Below are 26552 nucleotides of genomic sequence, written 5' to 3'. Positions count from 1 at the left end.
TGAAGTATAGAAGACTACAAAAAAAATCAGATGAGAGCTTTCTGCTCTTCCTTGGCTACAACCACTCCAGCTCCTGGAAGAAGAGATAGGCTACGGCTTTGGGCTCTACCCTGTGACTCCTGCTTGCTTCATGCTGGCCTGGACACTGGGGACAGGATGGAGAGGCTCTGCTTCCTGCAGGCAGGACTTCAGCTTCCTCTCTGAAGCAGCTGGCAGTGCCTGTGTCAGGTGGCATTTTTCATGAACAAATTAACATTCACTGCCCATATTAATCAGCCTGCAGGCGCAGCTGTGTATTCACGTATCTGAAACACTTTTCAGCTACAGCTGCCTGGAGTCCTACAGCCCCAAGCAAGGGGCTCTGGATCTTCCCGCAGGCTCTGAGCAGCAGACCACATCTCCTTCTGATGAAGCTGGAATTCTGGGGCAGCTCTGCTTTGGATTCTGTTTGCAGGTGGGTCCTGAGAGGCTCCATTGGACTCTCATTGCTCCTTCCCAGTCTCAACTCCCCATCTTCTTTTCAGAAGTTACCAGGTCACCAGGGTTTTCAAAACTGAACTTACGCTTTTAGATCGTCTCTGACTAGGCTACAGTGGGGAAAGCATCAAGCTAATACTTGGAAAAATCTGGTCCTGAATTACTTAAATCCTGAAGTACGTAAGCCCATTTGAAAATGAATTGTAAGCACTTTCTGGAAATGCAGTTTTCTCTCCTGAACTTTATTTGACAAGGTCCAAGATGGCCAGGCACTCCTTACACTTCCAAATGCTTCTGTGACTGAACTCAATGGGTAAGTGGCGCTATATGCTGCTTTTCTGCACTTATATTGGTTTTCAGCTAAAAAAAATCCCCAACAATGTTCCTGCTTTAAGCAGCATGACTTTGTGCGTGCAAGACTGTGCTCATGTATCACAAAACTTGTCAAGAGTGCAAGATAATGGGACCAACTGGGAAAATTTCCATGAGGATAGTGAGCGTGCCTGGAGTATCTAGGTCAGATGCTGCTCTAACAAAGTGCACTATGAGGGTCCCTTTATACATAAACTTGTTTAATTAAGATAACAGATGTTGCTATTATACAAGTCATAGTGAGTGTATGTTTAATTGGACACTTTCATATTCTTTGCTACCAGCACAGAACATCATTTGTTTTTTATGAATTTCTTTCCTTACAATTAAACTGGATAAACAATGCATGTACTGTATATTTATAGAAAAGAAACAGCTCTAATGATGTAAGGGTTTTACAAGAACAATTATAGGAGAACAGCAATTTGTTTTGGTGCTTAAAAGTACAATTATTTTTCTGTCCTACACTGAGCACAAGTGTGGTAGCAGAGTAATTGTGACTTCCAAGAGCTTTAAGAGAACATTAGGAATGAAGAGCATTGTGTACATATTTTAAACTTTCATTATTTCAAGGGAATACACATTAGATTGTGACACATGCAAGCTCTTACCAAGTGCATGAGATAGCTGACACTGCCAGCCCTGCTCCCCTCCTTGCAGTGATGCCCTGAAGCACCCCAAAACAGGGCTCTCCAACTCGTGTGGCCATTAGAACCAGCCCTGATTGAAATGCTTCATCCTGCTGCTATACCACACCTTGTCCACAGTGCTTTGGCTAATCAACACTTCGGTAGGTGTCTGGTAAGAAATCACAAAACTGGCAGAAATACAGTATTTCCCTGAATAAAACCTATCTTGGTTTTCCTCCATGCAGTCTACAGTTGGGGAGGAAAGAAGAATGAGCATAGCAGGAAGCCACCGTGGTAGACCAAGAGACTGAAACATGATGTCTCCCTCATCTGCTCTTGAGCCACACAATGCTATAGCCTCAACTCTGGAAAGTAACAGTATGTCTCTGTGACAGACTGATACCATACATCATAGTATAGTTTGGGTTGGAAAGGACCTTAGAGCTCATCCACTTCCAACCCCTGCAGGGACACCTTCCACTAGACCAGGTTGCTCCAAGCCCCATCTAATCTGGTCTTGAACACTGCCAGGGATGGGGCAGCCACAGCTTCTCTGGGCAACCTGTGCCAGTGCTTCACCATCCTCATAGTGAAGAACTTCTTCCTACTATCTGATAAATCTACCCTCCTTCAGTTTAAAGCCATTCATTCTTGTTCTGTCATGGCATGTAAAACAAAACTCTGGGAGAAATAAATAAATGCAATTATTACCATTATGGCAAGTAAATTAAAAGTAATTTCTGAAAGACCAAAACAAGCACCTGGGAAAAGAGGAGAGATTTGCAGGCAAAGTGATGCAAACCTTGCCTTACAAAGCAGCGCCTAACAACCCCTTCCTACACTACCCCAGCAAAATCATTTTATGCCAACTACAAAATACACCTCTTGACTAGTTCCATGAGAAGTTTTCTTAAGAAAGTCTAACAAAATGGCCTCTGGTGGCAAGTTATTAGAAGACAGTTCAGTATGTGCACTGGAGTGACAAAGCACCCCAGTTTGTTGACGCGGATCACAGGACCAGTATCAGTTCTAACTTTAAATCCCAGTGCTCCCGCAGCAGACCTTCGGATGCTGTGCACCTACGTAACAGCACCTGCAGATTTGTTGCAGTACAGTGTTGGGTTTTTTGTGGGCTATGGAAAACCATATGAAAATTAAGGGAGGTTTGTTTTAAAATGAACTGCTTTAAATTAACTGCTGATTTAACTGGTTTAAATGATTAAAAAAAATGCTTCCTGATCTCTAGTTCAAAGAGAATTGCAGCTCCATTGTAGGATGTGGAGTTTGGAGCAGTTTGGAGTGTGGAGCAGCTGTGACAGAGGCTTATTTCAATTTCAGCTGGCAGCTCTCTGCGTAGCACCAGGATTTGTCTCTAATCACACAAAGTCTGAATATCCCTCCTGCACCCCGGAAATCTGAATGAATGAGCTGGCAACTACGGTGACTTCTTATTTCCACCACCACCACGAGGATGAACCACTTGCACTTGCAACTGAGTGTAGCTCTCCATGGGAGCCCACATGGTAATTATGAAGAAATTGAAAGGTTTCTGTGATAAGATCACCTGAAAATAAAGGTTTTAAATCACTGGTCTCAGTAACAAATTTATCTGACGTTGTTGTATTAGATGTAATTGAATTATTAGGAGAAGATTAACAAAATCCTGCAAGAACAATCTGGCTGTCATGATTACTCCTCCTACTCCTGCCAATGAATAATATCTGTAATGTAATGCCAGGAAATAATTGTCACAAAAGGGGAATACCACTGACTGAAGAATGTTTGGCTTTAGAAGGGAAGTTATGTCCTTCCATTAAGGACTTGCTTTCATTCACTTCAGTGTTATACAGGGGCCATCAATTAATAGAAACTTTTTGTGGGTAACTATGGATTTCTGTTTTGTATTGGCAAATCTCATGTAAAATTACCCTCTACCTCTGTAACTCCAACTGGCATCTAGGAATGATTGATTTGGTTTCTGAGACAGCTTTGGAACAAAGCAGAGGCACAGTTCAGATTATCTGTCTTTCACATGGTGTGATAAGTGCGTAAGACCATGTCCCTACATATGACTATATTATGACTATGTCCTATGTATATGATGCCACAGATCCAAAAAAATCACTTGACATCGACTACATTATTTCATAAAATCAGGGGGATGAAGACATAAGATTATAAAACCAAAGTGCTACTGAGATTTAAATCAAAAACATGAGTCCTGGCTCTACCATCTGTGCACTCCCCATTCCAGGAGTTTTTGCCTTGTTTGAATGTCAGGCCTCCTCGGGCAGCTGGGCAGCAACATTCTCCATCTTGATCTCACAGGCTTAAGTCCAGCATCCCTTCTGAGTGACACTGATGTAAGCTGGGATGTGAGAAAAGAGAACCTATGTAATGGGAACCCAGCTCTCCAAAATCTCTTTTCTCATGCTGTTTAGTCAGAATAAAGAGATCAGAGCTAAACATATCTGGAAAGATGAATATAGGAGAACCAAATGGTAAGTGAAAAACATTCTGAACTCAACTCTTTGTCTTTGATGAACAATCTGACATGTCCCAAATCATAGTTTATAATCACCAGAAGACACCACTCACAACTTGAGTTCCCATTGCTTGTTGCCTTCTGGAATGACACCCTACCAGCTGCAGGTCTCGACAGCTGGCTCAAACTTCCAGGTTATATGCACAAGAGTGCATACTGAAAGGATTAAATGGCTTCTGCCTGAGGAATGTGCTGGGGCAAGCAGGTCATAAGCACTGCTCGTATACCACTATCTCTCTGAGGATGCAGCCTATACTGCTTTATGGTGACCATTCCTGTCTAAACGGTATCCCCTATTCCCAAACAAGGGTTTCCCAGAGGGTAGGTGTATTTTAGTCATGCCTTCTGTCCCTGTGGTGTGGAAGGTGTGAGATGCTGTGGTAAACAGCAGACTCACCTGCTCTTCTCTACCAGTGGCTCTATAAGGCTGATTTGTACAGAGTGGCATTAGTAGGACTGAAAACCTTTCCCACAGAGTGTAACAGCCATTTTTTTTGCACTGAAATGTGAAGGAAAGATCACGGACAGAAAATTATCTCTGTATCTTTACCCATACAGAAATAGTCTTTGTTTCCAAGCAGCATTTCCAATATATCTCTATCTGTGCTATAGCTGTTTCTATATAAAATTTACCTTCTGGAGTCAGGCTACTAACATTGTTTTGGCTCAGTTAGGCCTCCAAGGCAGGATTTCCATTATTATGGAGATGAACTGACCTTAATGACTGCAATAATATAATTATACTCCAGGGCAGAATTTCTAATAACACAATTGCGCAGTTCTCAACCACCAGTAAGAGATACCTTCAGGGCATGGTATTCATTAGGGGTGCAGTACACACTACCTCAGCCTCCAGAGAAGAATATGAAACCTAAAACAATAAAGCTCTTTTTTCCACGGTAGCCTCTGCTCTCTGGGCAAACACTGAACAACACACTTAGTTTTGCCTCCTGGACAGCAGTAACCTCCAGAGAAAGAGTCCTGGCAGCAAAATCTGATGCACACTCTTTCTGTCTCCAGTAAGGAGTCCCTAACATTACATTCTATCTGAAAAGTCACACAAGCCCCAGGAGAAACACTCGAGCGATTGCCATGGTAGCCATCGGGCTGTACATCAGAATTCAAAGCAAGGACTGACACATTAACATTGCTTTTAACTCCACCTGGAATTGGAAGGATCATCTATATTGATTAACCTTCACATGATCAAATTCAGTTTGGAGAGGTATCCAGATGTTCAGGTGCTTCTGTGAAACTTGAATTAATTCAAGTTTCATCTCCCATGTCTGTCTAAAAGTTCTGTTTTCTGCCCTAGATGAAGAGATTTCAGCAACAGCTTTTCTTGGCATCTTTCTTCCTGCATTTCAACATTTTTTTCTTTCAACAGCCAAGAAAGTTCCTGTCTGAAGCCCACACATTAAGTGTGGGTGTAGGGAGGTACTAGGACTGGACTCCAGTCAGTGCTGCTGTCCCCTAGGACAGCAGGAAGGAGATAATATTTCAGCAGCCAAAGAAACCAGAAATACAGGAACATGAAGCACTGGGTCTCCCCTGCCCCTGAAGTCAGACAGTGCCGATGAACAATGCCACGACCATACAAGACAATATAATTTCCTAATTGTCTCAAGGTACAGACTGCAAGAACGGTTAATAAAGGCGGTGGCGAGGATTCAACATCCTCATCCCCACGAGAGACACAACCAACTGCGTGTAAGAACTAAACAGGTCTAAGTGCCAAGTCAACAGAGCGCTGTTTATTAAGACATTTTGCCAGATAGGCCCCTCTGGATGATCTGGCTGGTGGAAAAACCCCTGGGCTGAAGTAGCGGAAAATTACACACCTGCTTGGGCACGTTTCACATCTGATTTCCCATCCAGGGCTTGGTGCCCGGGTGGGAGGCTCCGGGTCCTGGCTCAGCGCTCTCAGAGGAGTGCGACACTGAGCCTGCCGCTGCCAAGAGCACCACCACATCAGCCTTGCTGTGGCTTGCGTTTGAGCTCAACACTGAGCTGCTCGGAGCACCGTGTTGTACTCACAGCCTGTCCTCCCAGCCTCTGCCCAGAGTCTGCCTGAGCACAGGGGCTGTGGCCAGCACAGTATGTGCTATTTAGCAAGTTTTAATGACTACACGTACTTCTGCTTTGCAGAAACCTGCTGTTTTTGAGGTGTATCTCTTGCTCTCCTAATCTTGGTGGAAACCAACTGAAACATCTACATCAAATAACCAGTTCAAAAGTTATTTGGAAGTAAGCACACAGGCAACCTGAGCTACTGCCTAGCGTTATGCTAGCAGAGCATGAATCACATTCCCTTGGGAAATCAGGAGCCAGGGTGTTTTGCTGTATTACAGCATTCAATTTTTAGGTAAGTTTGCAGGCGAGAGAGTAGTGCTAAAAAAAAAATATCACTTTTTTTGCCAGCAGTGCACAGCAGTGACCAAGCAAGAAACTGGTCACATTCCTTTCCTTTCCTAAGCCCTTGCTCAATAAACTAGTGCTTCCTTTCCCACTCCTAAATTAAAATGAGGAGAAAGAACTGTGCTGTGCCTAGGAGAACAGCATCCGAGACAGAAAGCACATTTCAGTTATGGACTGTGCCAGTGAGGATGGGAGACACTCTGAAACTTCCAGTCTTTAGTACTTCTAATCCTTTGCACAACCTCCACCAGAAGAGCAAGTTATTTCAGTTTTAAAAATCAATATACTTTGATCTATTATAACTTTGACCTCTCACAGCTTTGTACCCTGCCTGCTAGAGGAAGCTCTGTGTAATTGATCACTCAACTCTTTTTATCCCAAGAGGCAAGTCAAACGGTCCACAGCCAACAGCTTTGTAAAGACCAGGTCACAAGAGATAAATAAGTCAGAAATAGATTGTTCATTATTTTACCCATCTGGCTCTAAATGACCTATAGCTTTTTGCATACTCGTACACATTGCCATAGCATATATTTCAATGTACATTACAGGCAGGCAGGTTGAATGGAGCAAAACTACTTTCCCAAACCAGCTCTAACAGGTTTAAGCTTTTAGAAGTAACAATTTCCTGTAATTTCTGGATTTTGGACCTTTATTAATAGGCCAGGATTTTTCCCATCAATCCCAGTGGTGCACCATATTTTGAGGACTGCCAGGGACAGCTCTCTAGGTCCTGCTCTCATGCACTATGCAAGCAGGACAGGTAACACAACTTCACCTCTACAGAGTCACTCATGACCTTGCAGGAAGCACTGCAAAACCACGCACAGGAGTTTGAAACGTAACCTTCTGCTTCCTACTAATGCTCTCCTTTGGAATTAGAAAAAAAAAGAAATAAAGAAAGAAATGGCTTGGCTAGTCTGAAAAAGCCATCTCCAAGTCAGGTGCTGGGACTGCCAAGTTAGTTACTGCCAAATAATTCCTGTCTGTGGGACACTGAGTAACGTACCACAGCAGTGTAATCTGTGGTGGAGAGCTTTATCTCCTGGGCAATATTTTTTTTTTTGATAGTGGCTATTTAGAGCAATGCAGAAGCAAAATATTTGCTTTTTAGAATGCATCTTTATCAGCTTCTTGGCAGGGATGCTTTAATAGTACACAGAGACTGGAATGAACGCAATGAGAATAGAAATCTCACCCCCAGCTCCTTGAGATTAAACACTGGCTGTTTTCACATTTATTTGCAAGTCAATTTTGAGAAGCTATTAATGACGAATTTAGGCTTCATTGCTGAAAGTCCCTGGGTTGGAGCAGGCTAATGGAAGAAACGGTTAGTTTAAAACATTACCTCTCATTTTCTCTTAGGATCTCTCTTCCTTTCTTCCACGAATAAGTAGGTTTGGGGGAAGCTTTCGGCTTACACTCAATGATTACTTCACCACCCACTTTAACAAGAGTTAACTTTTTCAAGAGTGTTTTGGAGAAGTCTGGACTGACGGCTAAAAGAAGAAGAACACAAACCAAGAGATCAGAATTACCTCTGCAAAAACCAAAGTCAGGCTTTTTTGAACACTACAATATTCCAGGGCTGTTTTTCAGCTGTAGTTCCTAAATGATCTGACTTTATGAACTGTGTGCATGTACAGATAAGGCAAACAGATGCTGGAATGCTTCAACACTGTTTAGACTTGAAACAAACAGTTCAGCTACAAACCTCAGAAACCAGTAACCTCGGCAGGCAGCAGACACCCGGTGTCATGCACACCTAATTTGGGGCAGCACCCCTACGAACTACATATGCATGAATTGTATAATGTATCCCTTTTTCTGTGTCATAACAGCATGATCATCATTTCCAGAAAAGATGGCATTTTTATGGTTTATATTCATAAATTGCATAATCTGGGTTTTTGATTTTAATGCTATAAAGGTGGGAAACCTTGACATGGCCAGGTCCTGAACCAAGCAAAGCAGGGCAAGACTTAAGTACCACGGTATGAGACACTCTGAATCATCTTTTTTTAGTCCCTTCATGCACACTCTTCCATTTTGTGAAAAACAGTCAGATATTCACTGAAGCAACCACCAAAGCCCTGCAGACAGTCTGCAGCCTGTCTGTAAGGCAGGCCGGGGAGGGAGGAGATGGCTTGGCTTCTGATTCTTGCCTCAAAGGATTTTTAATGACTTATTTGATGAGACCTGATGGCAGGCAGAGCTTTGAGGCGGCTGCCTCTCGACTGACTCTGGTAGTAAACCCTCCAAAGACAACCAGAAGGTTTTATTTATATCAAGTAAGAAAACTATTTTTTTTTTCAATATAGAAAGCTCAAAGCTAACAGGTGAGGCAGCTCAAGGGTTTTATGAACAACTCTTGCCTTGCTCTCTATATCTTTGCTGACAGGAGCTTGCAACAAACTCTTCCCAGTCCCCTCTAATTCTCTCCATGCTCTTTGCTAGCTGCATGCCTGCACCATTCCTGTATCCCCTGAACATGCAGCATTTTCCTCCACCTACTTTCTTGCTGCACCCTTGGTGGTTAGAGTTTAGAACACCATGCACTGTGTCTGCTTGATGCTCCATAAAATGACCTAAATCTTACCTGAAACAGCTGGTAGACAAAAACCTGCTGTGTGATAAAGAAAGCAAATTCCTTTTTCTTAGGGCATCTCATCTGCCTCAGTTCTTTTGGATATATAAAACATAATCCTATACTGATAATGGGATGGGCTTTATGCTCAAATATAACTCGTCTTCCATTTTCATGAAGCAGAGTTCACTACTCTATGAGCTGTGTTGTCTTCTATGTCTACCCACAGATAACTGACTTCATTTTAGCATAGAGGAAGACATGCATGTTCTTAAAGACTATGAAAGAGCCGTCTGAAAACCAACAGCAGCTATGTAAAACACTACAAAATGAAAGGAGCCATCCTAAGGACAACTTCCCACCAGTGGAACCAGATGGACTATTATTTATATTGGATTATCATAATTGATACAACATTACTTCTGGAAGCAATGTCTTAGATGATTGTCCAGAGCTTATGAGCAAAATACATTTTTGAATAAACCTGTTATTTCTATCTGTGTATTGAACAGTTTAGACTGCATTTTTTGCAAGTCATTTACTACTTCCTGCTTGGTCCTGCGTGAGGCAGAGGAGCTGCACAATATGGGTTTTATTCTGTGACGCTCAAAATGTTGTCATCTGACATTTAGAAACCCCGGGCTCAGTTCTCAGCACAGCTTCCCTGTGACACCTTGGAGGTAAAGCATTTGATTTCCTCACACCTTGCTTGTGAAATGAGGATTTTAATGACTTTTATTTTTCCACTCCAGGCCCACCCTTTTTATTTTTTCTTATTTTAATTGTTCTTTAAAAAAATTAAGCCTGAAAATTCTTTAAGGTGATGACTGAATCTTACTATACATTTTTACAATGCCAGCACAACAGGATCCTGCTTTTAGCTGAAGATTCAGGGCAATATAATTGGCAACAATAATAGAGAAGAATCACTCTGAGAAAAGCTCTGTCTGTAATTTTCTCTTTTTTCACGTAATTTTGCTATAAGTCTCACTTTCTATTAGTGGTGTTTAATCATTTCAAGTGCTTAACGTCAGGATCTTCTAAAATAACCATTTTTATACTCAGAAAGATCTGTTTAAAAGCTGACGCTTCTCAGCGAGAGCTCAGAATATTGACCTCCTTTGAAAACTACAGTGAAAAGGAAAACATGCTGGTTTTCTTTAAAAATATGCCAGTTTAAATCACAGATCCATAGGAATTAATCTGCAGCACACCATTCTGGTATTTTTCACACGTCATGCAGAAGCAAGATTGCATAACCCAAATGAGAAGTCAGCCAAATACAAGTAATCTGGCAGGTTTTTAAGAGAAGGCTCTCCAAAGTCTTTGCTCTTTATGCAGACATAAGGTTGGCCCCTGGGTGCTGCTGGGCATGGGGAGGCCCTGGAAGTGCCCACCAGCAAGGCCTAAGACTCTGTCTTCTGAGTAGATCTGCCTTCCTCCTAAAGGCTCATTTTCACCAGGGTTTTGAATAGATGGGAAGAGCACCAGCAACTTTATTTTGATTTCTTTCACACAGTAACATGTCCAATCTATCTTAGCACTCTGAAGTCTAATTTATTGAGCATTATCGTACTTTTCTTGAACAGCAGTGCTGACAATCTTTCAAATGTTTTTTTTTTTCTATGCAGGCATCTATCAGTGCTGATAAAAAATGATCAATAATTGAAAATGTCATAATCAGAAAAGACCTCATGCTTTTATTCTTCAGGATAAAGAGGAGAATGATGCTATTGAGCATTCACTTTGAAAACAACTAAACCACTGTTTTGTAATCATGAATTCTATTTAACCATTTGAAACTACAAATCTATGCTGACATACTGGTTTCTAGGCCTGCCTGTCATACAGGAGAGATATTTGTGAATGAGGTACCTACTTGCAGGACAGCCATGGCTGGCAGGAACCTCTGGAGATGGTCCCGTAGTACCACTGCTCAAGCAGGGCCAGCTACAGTGGGCTGCCTGGGGCCACATCCGTTTCAGTGTTGAGCATCTCCAAGGATGGGCAACCTGTTCTAGCACTCAACCAACCTCACAGTAAACTTTTTCTGATGTTTAAATGGCATTTCCTATGTTTCAGTTTGTGCCTGTTGCTTCATGTCCTGGCAGTGAGCACTACTGAGAAGAGCCTGGCTCTATTATCTGTACTCCCTCCCATCCCATTTAACCACCTGGATTCACAGGAGCTTCTCCAGGTATAACAGGGATGAGCAGAGTAGGTGCACTCAAAGCAGGTGGGACAGGAGCTGCTCTTGGTGAGGGTTTGCGACAGGAGCATTACAACTGCCATAAGAACGATGAAAGGTCTATTCAGACTTTGCTGCTTTTGGGTGGTTTGCAACATTCAGGATAGTAAACTTACCTATGACACTCAGTTCTGCACTGGCAAAAATGATGCCATATCTGTTTTCTGCTACACACTGGTACATGCCGGCATCCAACAGGCTGACATTTGTTATTGTGAGCGAGCCCTGCTCCAGCTGAACTCTGCCCTGTAGGAAACAGTCAAACAAATAAAAAAGTAAATAAGGAGATCCCTCCTTAGAACAGAAACCCAGCAGTGGTTGTGCTGTGTTTTATACCAAGGTGGACAAAAAAATATGTAGCAGTAATGGGAAGAATTTACATGCTCCAATATATTTGTGCACCAGCTAAATTTATATCATGGTAGATACTAAATGGTAAAACCAATATAGTACTTGGCAAATACAATTTAAACTGGAGGACTTTCCCTTGACCTCTCTGTGATTTAATATCCGAACCATTTAGATTAATATCCCTTTCAAGTACATAAACCTGAATCAAAAAATGCGCTTCTGTTCTATAGTGGCATATCACAGCCAACTGTTTTCTTTAAAACATTTAAAACAATGGTATTACGAGTATATACGGCAATGAAGGCTAGTAAGGCTGGTTGCCATATTAGCTAGCACAGAGAGAAATACTTAAAACCCTCTGCAGTTTACTGAAAACAATATAGATGTTAATAATTTAATGATCCTTTACTTCGTATCCGCCACTAATGTGGTTTAAGTACAAGACCATCTGCTAGTGACCAGCGTGAAGCAAGTAAAATTAGTGTGTGGAACAAAAGATTGGGGTATCATTTGTCAGCCTAAGGATATGGAGCTTGTGTTATCAATTTTAATAAGTACAGCAAAGTGTTCCCTCCCTCCCCAGGAGTTTCACCACTTAAAAAAACAGTAATATAAAGAGCTATTGGCTTTCTACTTGACTGTAGGGCAGAAATCTAATGTTTGAGCAATCTTTGTCAGGGTTTGATCAAATCTGGGCTGCCATATTCTTTCACAATAAGTGAAGGGGAAAAAAATGCTGGCTACCATGAAAGCAATGATTTGGTCACTTGTTTTCAATTTGTAGTTATATCAGGGGGGATTATGGCAGTGAGTGATGACTCTCCAGTGAGAGGCTGGGCAGGCATGGTGGTGGGACAAGGTGCATTTCCACAGCTCCTGTGTGTCACCCTCCTTTACACAGCTCTTCATGTCCCTAGCAATCGCAGGCCATGCTCCTGCACAGGGACACAGCTCAGCAGGAGCAGGAACACTGTTAAAGACCAGCAGAAATGCTAAGGTTTCATTAGCAGCTGAAGCTCACCTGAACAGGATTTGACTTCATTTCAGGAATGACCTCTGAACACAGAGAAGTCGTGTGTACTGCTTGTCATTGACAGCAGCTCTTCTGAAGCCATACAGTTGTGCCCACCAGGCATAGCAAAGGACTGCCTACACAGTGGGGGGGGGTTATCAAAGCAACGCTGTCCTTTCTATTTCCATTCCAAAAGTAATAAAACATACAGAGATGAGAAACCTGGCAGAGCATGAAAGGACTTACAGAGCCTGTGATGCTCCTCCTCAGCAAAGGGCTCTAGTGGTGCCTACCTGGGGTAGCAGTGGCTCCCCATCCTTCAGCCAGCGGTACGAGGGCTTTGGTCTCCCGTTTGCTCGGCATTCCCAGACAACACTTTCCTCTATGGCTGCGTGTGCGTCGCTGATTTTCTGAATCCAGCTGGGCTGAGCTGCAATGTAGAAGTAATGAATGAAGTGTTATATCTGTAACCAACAGCGTGCTTTCTCGGTGCAAGCAAGTGACCATTTCTTTCTCTATTAGCACATTTAAGGGTTGGATTTAATAACATGGTTAATAACTGCTAAAGACTGTTTTTCCCCTGAGTCCACTTCTGCTTCTGAAGGTGAGACATGCAAGATCAGAACCTGATTTCATTTTAATTAAAACACTTGATGAAAAACAGTAGCTTCAGAAACCCTGATCATCGTACAAAATCAAAGCAACAGTCCATGTGCTACCCCTTTTTTATTAATGGCACTGTTAGACCCCTGGTCTTTCAAATAGAGACATTTTCTTCAGGGTCTATACGATTTAGGCTTCAAAACTCTAAAATTTAGCATCCAACTTCAACACTTGTAATTTAGAACTACCTTTGCATTGAAATTAAGGTTACTTAGGTCTGCATGGTTGTAGGCACTACTTCAGATCCAAATTCTCAGTCTTTTCTTACATTAGGGACGTATCTCCAAGTACCACCATAGGAAGATATTCCTTGTGTATGAAAAAATTTTGGACACAATACTTGTATTAATGACTTTGAACAAGCCTAAAAAAGTCCAACAGCAGATATCGGAGATACATTTTGGTGGACTTTGGTTAAAACTGGCGCTGGCAGTTTTCAGACACTTACGAGATGGCTTAAGTTTAGCCAGACTCCACATGCAAATTCCACTAAAATTGCCGCGTGTTTTTGGACAAAACCTCTGACTTCCTTACGTTATTTTCATAAAGCTCCATCTGTCTCAATATACCTAAAATACTGTTTTAGAAAGTCCCACTGAAAAGGTGAGCAAGTTCATATTTTTCTACTGGCATATGTCCTATTTTGGCATAAGAAAATCTGAGAGACTTCGTAGGAAGATATTGCCAGCAGAGGTCTCCAAGAACCTGGTTAATACTTTTTCTCACGTAACCAGATTAAAAAAATAATTAAGATTACTCAAAGCCAGGTAACAACTTTAGATATCTCCTTGGGATAGGGACAGGTCACAGGAAGGTCTGAAAGGACAAATTAAAAAATATCATATCAATATGGTAAGTTCCATATACAGTTCGCATGATTATACTGAAAATATTGGTACGTCTGCCACGATGTGATGCTGGAAACACACGTTTGGAGATCTGAGTGGCTTTTCAAACTATGTTCAGGCTGTGACAGATACGTGCATAATCCCACACCTACCACACTACACACTGCTCTTCTCACCGTGCCTACAAAGCACAGAAGAAAGCTGAGGAATTTTGCACAGCCTCTTAACTCCAAGGGACTTGTGAAAAAAGCAGAAAGGTGAACTGAATGTAATGACAAGGCAGATGCAAAAAGAAGCAGCTGAAAAGGAGAGACAAGCACTGTTTACTTCTATGACTGCCCCTCCAGTCCCTGTACTATTTTAAGCTTGTTTATAATCTGTATCTAAAGAGATATGAAACGGAAAGCTTTTAAATGTAGGAAGATGAAAGTCAGTTCTGTCATCTGGAGTAAGAACTTGAACAATTCCATCGAACTGAGACACGCTGAGCAATTTCAACGGGTTCAGTGGCTCACGGACATTTGCAAATTATTTGCAATTCGCAAATTACACATGAATTTACATATTTACTATTGTAACAGCATCCAACTCATAATTTCAAAGAGAGTCTTACAATACCACAGAAGGAGCTCTATAAAATCACACAGATTCACTTGCCTTTTTGGCAGTACTGAGTATTTTACTGATTTTCCACCTGAAACTAACCAATCAACCAAAATAATCAGACAAAGCAACTGAAAGTAACCTGATAAGCAAGAACACCCATGAAAAGTAACATCTGTGCTGTAACATGTAAGTGTATGCTATGTAAAAAGAAAGAAAACTCTTGTGCGGGAAAGAAAGAAAATTCAGTATTTCTCCTTATTTTAGGCAGACTCCCCAAAGAGGGAAAATTCTCACTCAACACAGTAAAAGACTTTACCTGTTCAGTCTTTCTCGGGTACTTTGCAGGCTGCACATCTGAGCTCCTGCCCTAAGTAACAGTGCTGAGACTTCAACACGCAGCACTGGAAGCTGCCACCCCTGCTGTTCACTTTACCCTTTTCTGCAGCACCCATGAGATGCAGCCTTGGACTGTGTGCCTCTTTTCACCCCTCCAGTTATTTTAACCGCTTAACCTTTCTATCCTAAAGCCATTTATGATGCAGAGAAGTACAGAAGGAGCATAATAGGTCAAAAAATAAATCTCAGTGAAAACCAGAGGAGTCCTTTGTTTCACAGGAGCTTCGCTCTCTGCTGCTCTTTGGGAGAGTTTTCTAATTAGGTCAACCTCTCCTTTCAACAGTTCATTTCAGAGAATAGCACGCACGCTCCTGACTTAATCTTGAGTAATACACAAGGGCTGGTTCATGCAGCAAATATGTTTGAGCCGCCAAATGAGAGTCGCCACAACATAATGAAATTTGACAACCTCCCATTGGGGATAATACGAAGACATGGTAATACGACACAAGATTTCAAGCACGATAATTAAAGTAATTCAAAGAAGGATATGAAACCGGCTCGATTTTCTGCATTTTCTGGCATAGCGACATCATTTGAGATAATGACAAGGTTTAATTTGTGACTGGTAGTAGTGCTCTAGAAAGAAATCCTTCAGTTCATTTCGGTGGTGCTGACCAGAGATGAATTCTTTCATATGAAAATGGTCTGGAACTATTTTGGGCCTACTTGGAGTACTTAGATATTACTGGCTTTGGAAACATATTGGAGGAAAAATATGGTACTAAAGAAAAAATTTACATGGAAACTGATTAAGAATTCATCAGAGTTGCAAGAAAAATTCATATGCTAAATCTATGAAGTGGAAGAAAAAGCTTAGAAATATAAGCATGACTCTTATATCAGGATAACTTTAAAGAAAAATATTCCCCTCCTAGGAGATGAGAGCTATCTGAATTTGTATTCAGGAGGGATGGAAGAAAAATCATGGCAGCAGTGCAAAGAAAACTTGTTTACCTTTGACCACCTTACAGTCTTCACCAACATAAAGTGAGACATTTTCAACCAGGTGACTAGGACAGTCTGCTCAAATATACTCTTACTTTTCTAAGACCAAAAACTCCAGACTGATTCCATCTTTCATTGTAACAAACGGAAAGCAAAAGTAGGCACTAGAAAGCTGGACCAGAAATCATATCCTAAAAGGCATTTGGAAATGAAATAACAGAGCTGGTGATGATGCATCGCATCAGAAATGAGTAAAAAACCCAAAGGATTATGGGAACAATGTGAGAAATAAACCAGAAATAAATCTGTAGGACTTAGAAGTTGTCTGTGAGTTCAAAACAACCAAAAAGACTAAAGCAAATGAGGTACTAATACATATACAGAATCCAATTCTCAGTTGGTGTATATTGATTTCAGTGTTCCTAAGCCAATTTACAGCAGCTGATGACCTAGTGCAGACTGTGTAATTCATCATTAATGGCAGATGAAAGGCTGAATGACTTGTCCATTACTATATCTTTTCTAAGGAGATTGAGACAGCCCAGGATCAGAAAACTCTAAAGACCAGAAAGCCAAGCATAAGAAGCAAGAAAAACAGATGGGAAAAATGGATGAGTAATTATAAATAAAGAATGCAGCCAGTGTATAAGGTTTGTGCAGACAAGTGCATGCGTCATTCTGGTCCAAATGGGGATATAGCTTCTGTAAACAACCCCCTTATGTCCCTAATTTGTTATCCTTAACAACGATCCCAGGAATGTGAAAGCAGACTTTAAATTACCACTTCTCCCTTTTTTTTTCTTTCCTCCTCTCAATCCCTTCATCCTGACCTCTACTGCCAATTAAGGACTATTTGAAATCTATACAACCTCAAAGCTGTGCAAATTCTCCACCAAAGTAATTTGCTTGAACGCTGCACCTCCATTTGTCTGCATCTTTGGAAGGTTCACCACCCCAGCAGGATGTCTCCATTCCTCTTGTCTGGAAGACTAACCAACATGAACCAGCCTAGCAGTTCTGCTTGGGACTAAAATAGTAAATATCAGAGGAAAAGGAACAGAGGAACAGTTGAAGGAATTAACCTAGCTGGTAAAATACTTAAGTCGTCCCTACCTTTTACTCAGCTCCTGTTCCAGAAGCTATTGCACCATTACATGACTTTCTCCCCAGTTATGCTGGACACCAAAAGACCAGGTATTACAGGTCTGTAGATAGAGACCAGTCCTCAGATATTTATTTACTTTTTAAACAGGATAGTCCAGACTGCAGCTACCCAGGGGAGTGAAGGAGGTGTGGGGTGCTCTACGAGTAGACTTTACACTTGATTTCTCATGCTTCTCCTGCTGAAGAGCTATTTTCCAAGCCAAAATGATAACCATTTGAGCAGTTTTTCTGAATCTTCTAAAACCTGATTTCTCTATAAGCAGGTTTTCTGCATACCCTTGGAAAAGGAAAAGTGGAGGAGAAATGTGTCTATTCTCTGTGAGGAAACTTGTTCCAGATGCAAGAATTCTCTTGGGCAGCAACTTTTTCAAACCTCAGAGTTATTCCCACCCACAATAAAGTCTGAGAAAACACTTATTCGATTGGCAGGAGTCATGACAGCCTCCCTCTGAGCAGTGATCTTCCCCAGGGTGAGTGTAACTAACTGAGTTTGGGCACTGCAATGGTTGCTCCGAAGGCCAACTGCCCATTTCTGGAAGGACGGATTTGGCTGTTGCCAAGTGCTTAAGTGGTGGTTAACCAAGAGTTAAACTGGCACAATATTCTGCAATGACAAAGAATTTGAGAACTTTAAATAAAATGAACTTTGAATAGAAACAAGGAAGATGCCTGAAAATGAGAAATGAATTGGCAACGTATCTGCATAACAGGTAGCAAACTGGGTTTTCTAGCGAGACATGTAAAATTGCAATTAATAATAATATACGCTTGCCATAATCATGTGAATTTTCTTGTGTTTTTATCAGTCCAGAAACTCATTTTACTTCAAGTGGCTTTGAATTTTCAGCAAATTATTTGTGATCTGGGACCTAAGCTGAATAGAGACATACGACTGCCTGATTTTCACTTATGCAAATTTCCTTTTTAGACCTCTAACCATAATGAAGAGCATAATACGATTTACATTTGAGGTTGTTTCATAGAGTGGCATAAAGTGGCTTTCGCACAAATAAAACACAGGCCCACTGATGAAAGGGAGGCTCTTTTCACTGCAAAATTATGGAGCCACATAAATTCCTGGTGGGACTTTGATTTGAGAAGTATTTAATCTGAAAAGCGGTCCAGCCAATTAAATGGTTTCTGCTGAATATCTTACAAAATGCTGCAAAGAACCATAATTAGTTACAAATAAGAGCGTCTCTCTGCTAATGCGGATGCTGCTGCGCTGACACTTTTAGAAACCATTTTAACTGCAATTTTTTCCTCTTTGCCTTGGCTTGCCTGCAAAGTGCTGGGCAGGGAGCAGATGATGCCATGTAAGACAGCGCTGATCTGACTGGAAAGCCCAATGCAAAATTGAATGGTTTTGGTCATAATTCTGGCAGACAAATGTTCCCGGTGGTGGTGTAGCTCCTCAGCCTGTACTGGGGTGCCTGTCCCCAGCCCAGCAGCCCTACCTGCATGGCAGAGCAGCCTCTCCCAGTGCTGCTTGCTTTGCCCTCTCACCACCAGCCCCATTTAACATGCTTATATTTAGAGAGACAGCTGTTTCTCCTGTTTTCTGTTACTCAGACTCTATATGCCATTGGGGTGGAGGATATCAAGATGTTGCATTGTCTCATCAGAGGAAGTCAATACAGGAAGGTGTAAACGCACACTGGAGCAGATCCAAAGGAGTAAGCACTGGCACAACCATCTCCTTTCAAACTTTGCATTAAAAAATACACTCATGTTTTTCAAAAGTCTGGGAGAGCAATATGCTGCTGTGGTGGTACAGAGACCTTTGACAATGGTCAGCAGGGAGAACCTGGCCAAAGCACATCAGTGGAGCTGTAGAGAGGCAGTGAGGCCCTTGTCCATCAAGGGAAAAAGCTCTGAGCACAAAGATGATTAACCACAACAATGCCTGGAGTTTGTTAGGCTTGTGCATCTGCCTGTTGCCTCTCATCCCACGCTCAGGACAACCTTTGGGTTGTGCCTGTCTGACAAAGGAAGATCTGACTCAAATGGCATCTAAACTTAACATGAATGAAACAACATCCACGATGATAATAAATAAGCATCTCCTTGATGGTGGTTTTATGAACGAAAAAGCAATTTATTTTTAAATTAGCGAGCTACTGTAATCTGTTTACTGTACTTCTGCCAAAAGGAAAAAATTGTTGGCGTTGCCTTTTCCTCAATAAATCTTGGCCGCACAGAGGTTTATCAAATTTAAAATTTATGAGCAGCCAGATTAAATATAGAATCAGGTTAATGGGAGTGCTTCCAAAATGCTGCAGATCAAAACACACAGCTGATGGCGTGGCGGACCCTCGTTGTGGAGTTCGATGAAAGAGCAGGCACTCAAAGCAGAGGCGTTGGTGCAGCTGGTGCTGTGTGCTCCGGCTGTGCCAGTGCTGGCTCATTTTGGGGACTTCACCTGCCACAGCCATAGGGATTTAACTGGCATGGGGTTAAATCTGTGGGGAACAAGCTGCAAAGTCAGGAACACAGTGCAACATGCATTTATGGCTGCTAAATGAGGGTAGAAGAGAAGACTTTTGCAGTTTAATTTGCTAATTTGTGGTAGGTGGTATCTGGTTGGGAATGGCAGACAGGACAAGAGACTTACGGCAAGAAAACAACTGGTATATTGTTCAGAGTTATAATAGTCAAGGAAGCAGGTATAAGTCACTGTAATTGCATTAACATTAACATGTTTTCTATCGTGAAGGTCTACCTATCAAGTGGGACATACAGCCCTCAGAACAAACGCTTTTGGAGAGCAATAAAATACAGACAGTTGCAGGGGCTCAAAGCACAGAAAACAGAGGAAGAACAGATCTTGCAAGTTTAATTAACCTTTCCTGTTGCAACAAGAATGTCAAACAACTTCAGTGTCACTGATATGCTAACAGAGGAAAAAATAAACATTGATACAAGAATGAAATACAGCAAAAGTCAATCTTCCCTGACAACTTCCAGGAACACTGAAAGAAGCTGACAATGGAGGCAGCACTGGGTTATCTACAGTGAACAGGCAAATTTGAATTTCATTTTCTTTTTTTTTCTTTCCTTTTTCCTTTTTCTTTTCTACTATTCAAGATGCAGATAACTGGGTTTAAAGAAGTCACAGCATTAGAGCCAGATTGTGATCTCCAGGGCGTGCATCATGACAGAGCACAGCACTGTGTGCAGACAGCACATCCAACCACCCATATCGCATCCTTCTTTGCTGGGTGCCATCCCCAACCTGCCAAAATCAACCTGAAAAGCAGCTCAACAAGTGAATAACACTTCTCAGCTTTAAAAAGAAAAATGATCAAGGAAAAAGACTTTCTTTCAGCTTCAAATATTTGTTTAAGATGTTTACAGTAAGTTACTTTCCCCAAAAATAGTCGTTGCTACGTGAAGCTCCAGAGCCTAGCTTACAGAAAGCAGATTTTTTATAAGAGATCTGCAAACACACTCCTTGAAAACTGAATACTTATCAACCAGCAACTCATCTTCCTCAAGACAAGGATGATATTTCAGTCAATTACTTTTAAAACCAGTAACCAGGAGAGGTGGCAGGCTAGCACCTCTCCATAGGGAGGCTTCCCTGCTCACGTGAAGAAAAAAATTAGCCACAGTGTCAGCTTTTGTGTAGGATCTGCAGTCCTCCAGCTATGGGATTGAGACTGGTAAACTCATTATGGCAATTTGATTATAACTTAATGTATGCTACAGAGGGAGTATACCAAAGGTTTGGTTTAATGCCTTGAAGGAAGGCAGGTTTGGCTGTGGCTTGTAGAGCAAAACTGTACAACTGATAAGGTTTTTCATTTACTGTCCACATGGGAAAAATCAGGAGAACCTTGCATTGTTTGATGAACAGAAAAAGCAATTTTCAAATCTTTTAATTAAAAAAAAAGAAAAAAAAGAGTTTGAATTAACCCCAGATTCTTTTTTAATATGAAAGATTTCACTTTGTTCTTGTTACTTCACTCCTTTTTAATGTTTTCTCATTTTGTTTTAAAAGGAGAAGTGTTCATTTGAAATGCAAGCCCCAAAAGTTCTGATTTCTAAATGAAAATGTCTTTTAGGAATATTTCCAATTCCTATTTATGCTTAAGAAAAAAATAAAATTCAATGTAGTTTTGCCAGGAAGGATAGATCCCAAACTCTTTTTCAGGGGCAAATTTACTATAAATCAAAAACATTCTTCGCATCTCTGGAGTCCAGCCCAACCTTCCCTGCTGACAGAAGTCAGGCCCTCAGGAGCATCTGGGGGAGAAAACAAGGAATTTTTCTCCATGTGGTCCATAAGGAATAAGGACACTATAAAGCTCCTGAAGATGGTAACAGGGCAGCAACAAAGAAATATTTTTATGACAGAGGGGAGGTCTCTGCACACCTGAAATGTGGGATACGTAACCTGCAGCTCCTCCACAAAATACCAAACAGAAACTAAGGACCAAACCAACAGCCCATTCATACCTCTACAACCCCAATCATTGACTCTCGTTTACCTCTACACACGTAAATCCACAGTAACTCAGAACAGGTAAAAGTTTCCCCCGGCAAGCTTGTTTCATCTCCTAGAAGCATTTAATTTGCTTTAATAATCTCTTAAAAGCATTAGATTTGCAAGATGGGGCTGTTTCCAGCAGAAATTTGGGGGCAGGCAGATACTTGTATCAGGATTAGAGGTACACACATCTACTCAACACAGAAGGCCTGTGAAGTTTTACATTTTTATGCACCGTGTTCAATGGCTCTGACTTCAGTGCAAGAAGAGCATGTGTAGTAAGTCTTTGTGTGAACAGGCTCCAACAGTGTTAAATCCCAACTTTCTAGGCTGTGAAACCAGTGGCTCCTCTTGAAAGCAGTCCTTAATTGCTTGCAAGCAATTAACATTTATTAACACAAGCTGGTGCAACACATACGGAATAAATCCCAAGTTGTAACCACCATAATTCTCCACTGGAATACCTACTTCATCCTCACAGCCACAAGAAAGCAAATGAGCCATTTGGAAGAGTTTTCTGTATGTTACCATGCCAATGTGCTTCCATCTACGTGTTTTTGTTCCAACTGCTCTGACTCTCAATTAATATGCAGCATTCAGACAGGTTTTATTTCAAATCACAACCTTTTTGAGATGTGCTGTTTGCAGAAGAAAGTAATTTTAAAAATAGCCTCAAAAATTACTTTCTCACAAAATATTTACTGCATATTGCATTTGATACAATAAAACCCCCTGAAAGCTGGCAGTCTGCTTACCATAAAATGTCAGTTGTCCTCGTGCCACATTTTTCCCTCGCACGTTTTCAGCTACACACTCATAGAGTCCAGCATCTTCCTGCTGGAAATTTGGGATTTCAAGAAGTCCACTTGATCTGTGTCTCTTGGCTTTTCGGGGTATCTGTTTCCCATCCGCTCTCCTCCAGCTAATTGTAGGAACTGGGCTAAATAAGAAAAATAAAGCAAAATAAGACTTTCATAAAAAGCTGTGGGTCTTCTCCTGATAAGCTTTTGTCTGAACAACTTAACACTGTTTCATATTGGAGGATGATGAAGATGTGGTCAGTCTGAAGCACAGGGTCTGAAGCAATTTTATTATAGGTTTATAAACATACATATGTATACCACTGGTGTATTGCACACATAGTTTTAAAAGCAGAAGGCTGTATTATTAAAATAGCAATAATACTATAAATTTTACTAATACTTAATATCAAAGTATTATTAAGATGCTGTTTTAACAAAGTGGAATTAGGGGTTCTGCTGTGGTAATACATCCACTTTCCCACCAGTCCCACATTTTTATTTTGGAAATATTGTCAGAGTTTACTCTAGAAAGAAGAGACATGTTTTAAGTGTGGCATGAAACCGTAAAACAGGAGAAGCGCAAACACATCTTTACAAAGTAAGTTATGTCTTCTCTCTTCCTTGGGAGAGGAAGTCTATTGTTTTGGTGAGCAAAGCCCCTGCTCCCCAAGCCCTCTGTCTGTTATGAATGCACTCCTGCTAAGGAAAGTGAATGATTAGGAAATCCTGCAAACTCTACAACACAGCACTATGAAAGGGAGAAGCTGGAGGAATAATAATAATGGATGAAAACTTACTTCCCCAAGGCAAAGCACTCCAGTTTCACCGTTGTTCCTTTTGCAGATGGAACTGTTTCTGGGAACTGCACTTCTATTTTCGGCTCATACTCCCCCATCACCCCTGTGAACATAAAATAGATGCTAAAGCTTGGTTGAATTTTTGCAATAAATTTGCAAGTGTTCCCGTGCTAGCACAGAGCTGTTCTATACATCATTACTTGCCCAATTAATCCATTCATTTTGAACATGGCCTGTTTCTAACAGCCGTGTAGTGTGGGCTCTTTTCCCATTTACTGCCAGAGGAAAATCTGAACCAGCGCTCCACACCATCTGCCAAAGATTAAAATTTCTTCATGGCTCTGTTACTTTTTGGTTTTGAATATTCAGGATTGTTGCAGGAAACTTGTGAAATAACAAAAGCAATAATAAGGGAGGTTCACCACCTTCTAGAAAACGAAATGCGGAACAAATAGCCATTAGAAAAAGTTTTAAAAGCACTGGAGCTAATCGATGCTTCTATTAACTTCAAGGATTTAGATGCGCAGAGATCACACTCTTTGGGTAATTTCTTTATTTTTACTGCTCCAATAAATCACGTATCGTAGCAGCCTCTTTATGGAATTGTGTTTAAAAATTTGTGCACATAAAAAGGCCATTATATTTATGATAAATGGCTATGTTTCTAGTCACTGCACTGTCTTAAAACCAGCACATATAATTTCACCAATAGTGATTACCAGCTAATTGATGATTGCAGTTTAAATCTTAACTGTGCGGCACTTCCTGGATGTTGGCCAAGTGCAGGGCAGGCAAGTAGTGCACAGGCTGCAAGGCAGGAGTGGTGCTGGATCAGACCAGGGGAATGCCAACAGAATGCACAAATACAGGAATGAGAGAGCACAGGTAACACAAAAATGCGAGAGCATGATTTTGCAGAGAGATTCAGGTAAGTCCAGGCTGCAATGCTCTATTTTGGTCCCCTGCTTTGAAAAGAGGATGCAAGAAAAGCCTTTTTTTTCCTTTATTTTTTCACAGTTCAGAGTTTTAAAGTTGAAAATGCTCAGTATGAGGCTTACATCAAGTCTACCTTCACTTGCTGACCTGAGTATTACCTGTTCTGGTGCAATAGCAGGTTACACCATCTTTCTTCCAACCCTTAATTGCAAATAAGCACTGCTGCCACATTATATAAAGAGGAGCAGCGGCACATCATCAATCATCAAAATTAAATGCATTTATTAATAATACAAGCACTCTCTCCATAGTCATGTCCTGGTCAGCACATACAGCAGGAAACCCATGAGTCTGCATCAAATGCTCCAGCATTCACACACTGTACAAACAAGAATTATGGGGCACGCTTTCTTTAGCCCTCTGCGCATTAACACTGCAGCCCTGAAGGGCTGGAAATGTCTATTACAGTTAACATCATGGAAAACACTCTCTGTTCTTCCAGTTGTGACACACTAAATCTTTGCAAACTTGCCTATATTTCTCCAGACTCCATGCAAAACATTTGCTGGGTGAGGTTCTGCCAAGCCAAGAGCAGGTATTGCCCAGTAGTGCCCAAGGGCAAGATCGAGTGGAGCATTTGGCAATAGCAGCATTGTGTTGCTGATACTAGAACTTATTGGGACGTTTTGCCAGAAGACCATTTCTAGGTTCTGCAATGAAGCCTGCAAATTTGGCAGAGGAAGATCTTCTGAGGATATATTTTGCAGGAAAGTCTGACCAGATTCAGACAGCTGCCTCACTGTGGAAGACACTGGCTTTCAGGCTGGAGACTTACCTGAAGAAACCATGGTCTCCATCACCCTCTGATGTCTGACCATCAGAGTTGAAGAGCTGCTTGATACCTGTGCCACCAGCCATCACCTGCCCCATTATAACCCAGGCATGTGAGCAGAGGAGATGATGCAGCTCCCTCCAAAAGGTCCGCAGGTTCTGCTGGCAGCCAGCCGGAGGGTGGGAAACATGGGAGAAAGGGAGCCAGGGCAAGGAGCCACCTTGCCCCTGTCAAGCAGCCCACTAATGGGCCAGCTACCAACCAGTCCTCAACAAGCAAAAAACCCAGACCCATCTTCATGGCACATCAGATGTTTTATGTGTTTGCGTTTCAGAGGCTTTCCTATTTTTATTTCCAATTTCAAGGCTTAAAAACGTGCTTCTGGATGAAAGTCCCAGGAATTTAGAAGCAAGTAATTTGTCTGAGGAGATGATATGCATTTCCTGACAACACCTGTGAAATGTTAAAGCTTAATTGGCCCATACAGCTGCCGCTGATGGTAATTTTATTCCAGGACTATTTCAGTTCCTTCCTACTATTACTGTTTTAATGCCGATGTAAAAAATCCTAAGTGCATTTTAAAAAGAAGTACTGCAAGAGCAGCGGCTCTCAACACCTGCGTGCTCTTAACAGGCTTTGCCTTGTGTTTGCTGTGGGGCTGGGATGGCCCAAGGGGTCCCAAAGGTGCTGCGGTAGCAGTGAGGACAGCACCCCAGGATACCTGATGCCTGTTCACGGAGGAATAGTGCTAAGACTCCATGTTTGTATTAAACAAAGGAGACAGCATTGCAGGTTTGTTCCCTTTCCTCTTCTCTTCCAGTCCGTATCCCTCAGCAAGCTGCCAGGTGGCCTCTCTGGCATTCAAACTTAAATCTTTTTTCTTCTGAGCTGCAGTAAGTGCTACAATCTTAATGGACAACTTTAGGCTTTAAGATCATTTTCATTCTTCAGTGCCGTATACATTTAACTATTTATTTTCTTTTCCAACACAGAAATATCTCAGAGATCCCTTTCCCCACAATGGAATGCACCAGTTGGTAATACCAGGACTAACTCCCATACTTCAGAACCAAAGCTGAAACCAAACACTGACACCTTGGGAAACACAGAAAACGGTACCTTCCCTTACTTATTCCTTTGATAAACTAGCACTTACAAAGGGAGAGCTGCATGTCATTCCCAAAGACATGTGCTGGAATATGGGTGCACATTTCAGGAGGACAGGTCCCAAACGAAATACATGCAGTTTCAGGCACTGCTACACTTACATGACACTGTATTTAAATATTTTATCCACCTGCACTGCAAGCATCCTCACTGCCACAAATTCATATAACTACATGAAACTATTTAAACAGGGGGTAACTGCATGCGGCTGTGGGAGAGAATTAAGAGGGACAGAGGAAAAACATCTTTTCCCCAGCACAC

At 41.5% G+C, this 26552-nt stretch overlaps 1 protein-coding gene across 3 annotated transcripts in view; it reads right to left on the bottom strand.

The window, feature by feature from the left end:
* Positions 1–26552, bottom strand: part of LOC134169626 (contactin-4) — a 341881-nt gene that overhangs the window by 56238 nt on the left and 259091 nt on the right. For all 3 annotated transcript variants that reach the window (XM_062630366.1, XM_062630364.1, XM_062630365.1), the window contains 5 exons: positions 23357–23459; positions 22512–22696; positions 12933–13069; positions 11393–11522; positions 7790–7940 (listed from right to left, as the gene is read on the bottom strand). In XM_062630366.1, the coding sequence (XP_062486350.1) occupies positions 7790–7940; positions 11393–11522; positions 12933–13069; positions 22512–22696; positions 23357–23459 (706 nt within the window). The remainder of the gene's footprint in view (positions 1–7789; positions 7941–11392; positions 11523–12932; positions 13070–22511; positions 22697–23356; positions 23460–26552) is intronic.

The sequence above is a fragment of the Pezoporus occidentalis genome, unplaced genomic scaffold, assembly GCF_034315485.1.
Source record: "Pezoporus occidentalis ecotype Australia unplaced genomic scaffold, CSIRO_AGI_Poc_V1 ctg35, whole genome shotgun sequence".
In the NCBI taxonomy this organism is placed as follows: domain Eukaryota; kingdom Metazoa; phylum Chordata; class Aves; order Psittaciformes; family Psittacidae; genus Pezoporus; species Pezoporus occidentalis.
This window is presented reverse-complemented; position numbering and strand designations above follow the sequence as displayed.